The following is a 7,646-nucleotide window of genomic DNA, read 5'->3' on the forward strand; positions in this document are numbered from 1 at the left end:
AACTTATAGCCTTATAAGAATTAGCTAAGCTGCTAGCTACGTACAATGTATTGCACACTTGATGCCTCTGTACCAAAAACATTCAATTTATTGGAACCTAATACACACTAAAGGCAACAAGTTTATATGCCAATTTGTCATTTATAGTAAATTTATACTAAACCATGAATAACAATACCTCAATATAAATTAAAGACTGCCACTCAATATATTTAAATATATGAGAAAATCAAAAAAAATCAAAAAAATCAAAAAATCATGATTTTTTTATAAAAAATCAAGTGATTTAATCACATGATTTAATCATTTTGATTTAATCATTGCCAACCCTGATAAAAACACCGCAATATATTGCACACCTACATGCTCTTACATGTCAAGGTAGAAATAAAAATATAACATGCAGAAAATTTCCTCAAGAAAGTTTGGTTCTAACTTCTAAATGGAAAAAAAACACTGGCATAATCTGTCCGATTATTTTTGCAAGCTTCAATACATATGATGGTTGTGTTGTCCTTGAGCTGAACATTTTACAACCGCTCGTAATGCGCTGTTGGATCATTAGTTTATCGTGTCGGGTCTCACTAATTGGCAGTCGTGTTGACTGTTGAGTCTCACTATATAGTCGGCAGTCGTATCGTGTCGGGTCTCAGTAGTTGGCAGTCATCATAAGTTTATTGTGGATAAGTCTCTCTAGTTGGCAGTTGTTGAAAAAGATAAATGACCTATTATTTTAGCTCAAAAGTTGTTGTAAAGTAAAAAAAATTGGTCGATAACTTTAGCGAAAGTTGGTAAGATTCTGAAGACTATTGCCACTGTATGGGACCTGGCCCCTTGCTTCTCAAATGAGTAGCACTGAAGCACTCCAGCCATCCTGTTGGATACAGATGATGCAGAGGGTGCAAGCAGCGTCACCAATATATGGATTTATACCCCAAAGTGTCGCCAGCCATTTTCAAGATTTGTCACCGGGTAATTTTAAAAAGAAAATGCTGCTAACAGTGATAGTATATCCCTTACTCTCCACTCACTGCAACACTTATAACTCAGTAGCTATCTGGCAGTCAGACACGTGGCAACATCTATTGAGAAAGCGACAAAGTAAAGCAAGGCTTGACACGATTCTGGTGCCCAGACCGCCTAGAGGCTAGAGATGGTGCTGTGCTCTTATCAACAAAGCCATTGTGAACCCTACGTTCTAGCAACTGTTGCTTAGTTCCAGAATCATTATTGTTCTCATTATTCACTGCATCTGCCGCTTGCGGTCTTTTAGATTTTCAACTATTTTATAAATAGTAGGCCAAAGACTGGTGAATATCTATAATGCAATAATTTCAATCCAAATGTATTGACAAGAACTTCTGACAGCATACCTAAATTTTGCTGCTGATGTGTTGCCAAAGATCTTGCAATATTCACCCCCTTTCTGCACAGTAGGCTGCTGACAACTCGGAGTGAGTGACATGGTTAGCACTTGGCAGCACTGAGGGCAAATTGGCAATTTTTGACACTTGACATTTGACCAAACTCAAATAGGGTAAATGCACCATATTCTGACATCATGGGTAATTCTGAAACTTCTCAACTTTTTCCTTTATATTAAGCCTTGTCTTAGATCCACTCATGCGTAGATGGTTGACATAGTGACGTCATACTATTGCGCGCCAGATTCCTGCAAAACACTAGGTCTGGCGGGAAAATGTTAAGATCCTCAGAGCAAAAGTCCAAGTCAACTAGTGAGAACAACAAAACACATGTCAAAGTTGATAGTTGACCTTACTCTACCAAATAGTGATAAACTGTTTGTGTAGAAAAAATATTTTGATTTGAGACTATTAAATAAGTCTGTGAAATAAATTAATAGATGATTAAGTTAAAAGACGGTTTTAGACACATAAAAACTAATTCCGACACAGCTTGGAATTGGACACGCACAGCTTGTTCCGAGCTGTGTTCTTATTAAAAAAATCTTATTAAAATTTTCTTAATTGAAAGCTTAATAGCTCTTAATTAAAAGTTTAATTAAATAATAAACATTTTTTAATTAAGCATGTTCCGAGCTGTTTAATATTCCAATACAGCTCACACAATGCGTCGGAATTCCAACACACTTACACAGGGTGTCAGAATTACGAATTAGTAAGAGTTTGAAGCACTGTTGGAATTAGTCTCTCAATATGACAAATTTAGTCACGCACAGCGTTGAAATTCAGGGATTTTGTAGATTTGAATTCTAAAGGCTTTGAAATAAATATGGCAACAGTTTCAGTTTGTGACATTTCATCGTTGCTGGTGTATAGTGTGGGGTTTTGAGACTCAGATTGAGAGTGATGTAAAGCCACACTCAGGAAGATGTATATAAATGGGGAAATTTCTCGCGTAAATCAATCTAATTATATTTTTTTTGCGCAGACGTTCGTGCAAATCACGGTCATCGATTCCGCGCCGCGCAGCACTCGGCGCGGGCCGTGGAGCCATCCAACACAGTTCTGATTTAGACACAGTTTTCATCTGAATGGAATGGCAACATCGTCTGTAGATGATTTCAAGTAACGCTGAACCAGCATTGCCAGATGGTATATTTCCTGTCTCTTATACACATCTAGATGTGTATAAGAGACAGGTAATCTACACCCCAAAAAACATATAATTAAAAAAAAAACACCCTTTTTTTTGGATGTAGTTAATCTGCAATAATACCGCCATTTTAATTATGCATTTGCACAATAATGCTGTTAAATGCACATACAAGTGATACAACTGACCTAGGAGTGACTCAGTGATAGGTAGGACAACATGAACAAAATGTTTATGTTTCAGAAGCAGGAAATTTTACAAGTCAGATAAGGCTCTGATGCCCAAAACAAATGTGAATTTGGAAAGAGTTTTAATAAAAATCACAGCTTAGAAAAATTGTTTTAATTTTCAATGGTGATTCTTGAAAATTGCAGGCATAATCTTTTAAATTAAACTAAAATGAAATGTGCATGGAACAATGTTATGTAATAATGTAAGATTCAGTAAGAAATAGTCAAATAGGCATTTATTTAATTCAAGCTTTCCATAAAACCACCCTGATCTTAAATCAGAAAAAAAAAACATAAATTCCTGATCTAATTGCACTCAATCCCTCTCCAGATTGACAATGATCGCAAGTCCACAGTTGCTAACTTGCCAAACTATATTAATTCAAGTAAATCGTTAAAAAATACTTGCCTTTGAGGTAACCGGTATCAGTTCCGATGTAAACATGGTTGGTAGAATTAGGTTTATTTTCTAGCTCTTCATCCATTTCTTCAATAGGTATATTGTCAAAAATGTTCCAGACTAATCCACTGACCAAATACTAAAACGCTACTATTTTTCAAGGCAGCGTCAATACGGTTAAACTATTTTTCAATTTCCACACAATTGGTTGGCTCTCAAGTTAACGTGATTGGGATTAAGACCCATATTGATGAAAGTAAGAAATCTCATCATGTAACATGGATCGTAGAACAAAAATTGAGACTCAATTGATGGTATCCCTTTAATTTGATTATATCCCCAAAAAATTCGAGAATAATTCAAGTGACAGCTATCATGCATGAAATATATTTAATACGTTATTATTGAAGTTATGAGGTTAACTATCAGAAGTAGATTGAGAGATTAATAATGTTTTAATAATGTTTAATGTGGCAAAACATTAACGTTTTGCCAACAGCAAACAAAATTGAAAAAAATTCCAACTGATATTTAATATATTTCTGGAGCCGTCTAATCGTTATTTAAAACGGATCACAGCATCCGCTTCGTAGCATTGCGATCAAGCGCGCGAATAAAAATCGTAGCCTGTTAGCCAAACACAGCCTCAGAGCCATGGTTGAACTAATACAAGGTTGACCCACGGCGATGATGATTTTTCGCTGTTCTGCGCATCTCTCGAGTGACGTCACTGTGGGCACAAAATGTAGACCAACACACTGTTCTGTTTTTGTGTCATCTTTGTAAGCATTTTAAAAAATTGACCTCATCAAATGACCCAATAAATTTATTTACTGCATAGTCTTAGAGCGTTCTCAGTGAATCGCATGGACTGTAGTTGGAGGATCGAATGGTGAAACAATGTATGAATGTAAGTGATCGGGAGTCGAGAACTACTAGCGGCACTTTGGTTTTCTGTCTACAGATCTTCCTGTGTCTTTTCTGGACCGTCTTCAGTTCTGAGCGTCTGTGCAGCATCTCCATCTACTATACTTTTCGCAAAATCTTGGCTGTACCTACGTTTTTTGATTAATTACGTTAGTGCCTCGCTATCAACGCACAGAGAGTCCTCTATGTTGCGCTCGGCTAATCGTGCATATATGAGGCAAAACAAGCGCTTTTTTATGAATATAGAAAGTTTTATCGTGTAACCCCATTATAGACTGGGGCACTTGCATCCTTAATGACAAATCGACAAATTTAAGAATATTTCAATGTGATATTTTTGGTTTTATGAGAATAAGCAAGTAATTATTGACAGCAGACTTGTGAGTGCACAGGACACACTCTCGTGCAAGTGAGTGTAGTCGCGTGATGTGAGGCTGGGTTAATTTCTTCTCTCTAAATAAGGGGTAAATCCCAAGGAATATTACCGCCTTAACAAATCCGCAATCGTGTTCTAGGTCTTACTCGTGGATTCGTGGATTAGACATAATTTGCAACATACCATTTTGTATGATTTTGAATAGTTTTGCCAGTAGGTGTTGCTTCCGGAAGCAATTGTTACTCATGCATGAAAATGAACTGATTGATTGTTAATGAAATAAAAAAATTTTTATGAAAAATAGTGATATTATATGAGCATCACTTATCCCTAAACATGAAATTTTTTCCATAACCTTTTTTGGTGTTACTGTAGCTAATCTAATTACTTGCAATGTATAGACCAACAATTGATTAATCGGATAATGTAATACCAGGCAGACATCATCACATTATCCACCCAACATATAGTACATACATCGCATAGAAAGCAGCACCAAATTATATCCTATTAATATATTTTCTTAATTTAAAAATACCAGTTCAGCAGCCGCTCTGTGTCCATTTAAGTTGCCGTTCTGTGTAAAACATTCACGACGTATTTAGATCATATATAAGTACTTATACTATCAGTCTGCTTATATCGCAAGTTCACAAGGAATTTAAAAGCAAAGAAAACGCCAAGAAAATTCACCATATCTCTCCTCATTCTGCCGTGCGCCTCCATGCTGAACAGTGCGACGTGGCTGTATCTGAGAGTGATTTCAGGATACTCGGTTCCACTTCTGGCTGCTCGGATTTGGGAATTTTTTAGTCTCTACATATCTTCAAGCGAAAACCGTGTCTCAATAATGCGTTTAGTTCATATAATCTGGAAATAGTGAATCGTTAGGCTTTTATGTTCTTATCGTGAACCCTAGGACTATGTTGTTCCAATCGTGTCCTGTTTTTTCGATATAATGTTAGGTCTTGTTTAGGTTTTATGTCTGTCTTAGAATTTTGATTTTATTCATTTTTAGTTTAGTCGAACTGATGATGGAGCTGGACTCCGAAACGTTTTCAATATCGATATGGTGAATTTGCTTGGTGTTTTCTTTGCTTTTAAATTCCTCGTGAACTTGCGATATAAGCAGACAGATAATATAAGTACTTATATGGATATATGAATTTGATCTTGTATTTTGTTTCTTATCTGACTTGAACAATAACATCGCCTCACATACTATTGATGATGAGTCGGCTCGAATTTCAATTTTAAGCGAGATGAAGTGGAAAATTACTGACATTTTAAATGGTTATCAGAAAACCGAAGAAAAAAGGTAATAAAACTGGGTGCGTTAAACGAGGCCTCGAGGTTCACGCTGCAATTTTCAGTTTCATATACATTTCAGTTATGGATTTTTGTATATTTCTCTAATTTTTTGGATTTTCCATATCTTAAAGATATGTTTTAAAGTTCTAATTAGTGTTTAATATAAACGTTCTAAACGTACCCAATGTATTACATACATCGTTAAAAATATTTCAGCTTGTACACGGAAGTTTTTTTTGTGAATCCCCTTAATAATTTTCACAGAAAATAAATGTCACAGCGTAAACTAAAGAAAATTTACCCTCGGCACAAGGTTGACCACTGCATTGATGCCGGCCACTTAGACCTTCATCCACTGCATTGATGCCGGTCACTTAGACCTTCATCCACTGCATTGATGCCGGCCACTTAGACCTTCATCCACTTCATTGATGCCGGCCACTTAGACCACGACGCTTCCCAAGCTCAGAGCCTCAGAAGGAATGTATATATTAATATAAACTATACATAATGGCTAATAAAAAGAATATTTGCAGCATTGTTGCTAGAAATGTTGGTCACATGTTCGATCTGGAGTGATTTTGCTTACCAATTTGGCAGGATTTTGATCTTGAATCTTCGATCATATGCATGAGTGTGTTTCTTATCAACATCACCAAAGTCAAACCAAACTTGTACTATGTAAATTAGTCGCGTGGAGAGGCAAGTTGGAACCAAAACTTCACTCAACACCAGATTGTACGAGACGATCACCAATAAAGGCAGGATTAGTGGACTCGAAACAAAGTAGGTGAGGACGCAATGGCTACGGTCAACAATGCCTAGACATGGGTTGCTCACGGGAGGATTGCTTCGTAACGACTGGCCTAAGGCTCGGTCCACCTCTCCTGTCGAAGATTTCCAACCGATTCTTTCCGTCATCGAATTCACAACCGTACAGCTATAAACACTTTACTCGAGAATTATTTTATTTCGGATTTCTAATACATCCGCAGTGGTTTCAAGGGGCGCATGTCTCATACTGTATAATTCGTGTGAGATATAAAATTTTACGTCAAATTACGCAAGTTTCATAGTTTCTCCCAGTTTTCATGTAACGCTGTCAATGAAAAAAATATTAATACTCTATTTTTGTCACGAGAATTGAGTTATTCCAGTAATTCATGTATTAATGAATTAGCAAGAAAAAATATTTTGATAGGGTAACTCAAATAATTATACAATAGGATTGAACTATTCTGAAATCAATTGTTCCAAATTCCGTAAATTTTACCTAGATAATTTCTGTATTTGAAGTAAAAAATGAATAAATTGCGTTATTTTACCCTCGAATAGCTTTAATAATTGGCATATTTCGAGTTTGCGCTCAGAAGAAGCTGTTGGACATAAGTGCCCGGCAGTAATTAGCCGCACCAATGTTGTAATTTTACACGAGGCCATGTCGGTTGTAAATTTCTTAATTAGTTGATATTCCATTTGCCGCAGGTCACAATGTTATCCAGAGTAGCACTTCCGTCCTCAATTACTGGGCACTTCAAAAAGTTAGACCTAAACTCAAGGCTTTCGATGCGGCCGAGTAGTCAAAGATTCATTGATTGATTCCATTTATTGGCACACGCTTCACTTCAAATAAAGTTTATTCCATTATTTCGCGCAGAAAAACTTTGAAAGCCCAAATTTTATCGTATTTTCAGGGCTTGTATGCAGTTTTTAAACGATAGCTAAAACTTTGCCATTAATGCGAATAATGATCAAAATTACTAATTTTTCATGACATCTATTTAAGGAGCAATTATAAAATATCTACTATATGCTACATAGAAAG

At 36.1% G+C, this 7,646-nt stretch overlaps 1 protein-coding gene across 1 annotated transcript in view; it reads right to left on the reverse strand.

The window, feature by feature from the left end:
- The window catches only part of LOC108670755 (WD repeat-containing protein 74), a gene marked incomplete at its 3' end in the record, with an annotated part of 11,720 nt that extends 8,273 nt beyond the window's left edge, over window positions 1–3,447 (reverse strand). The window contains 1 exon segment of the mRNA XM_018158247.2: window positions 3,217–3,447. Within this exon segment, the coding sequence (XP_018013736.1) occupies window positions 3,217–3,292 (76 nt within the window).
- Window positions 3,448–7,646: the final 4,199 nt, after the last annotated feature.

This window comes from Hyalella azteca, unplaced genomic scaffold (assembly GCF_000764305.2).
Source record: "Hyalella azteca isolate HAZT.00-mixed unplaced genomic scaffold, Hazt_2.0.2 contig8134, whole genome shotgun sequence".
In the NCBI taxonomy this organism is placed as follows: domain Eukaryota; kingdom Metazoa; phylum Arthropoda; class Malacostraca; order Amphipoda; family Hyalellidae; genus Hyalella; species Hyalella azteca.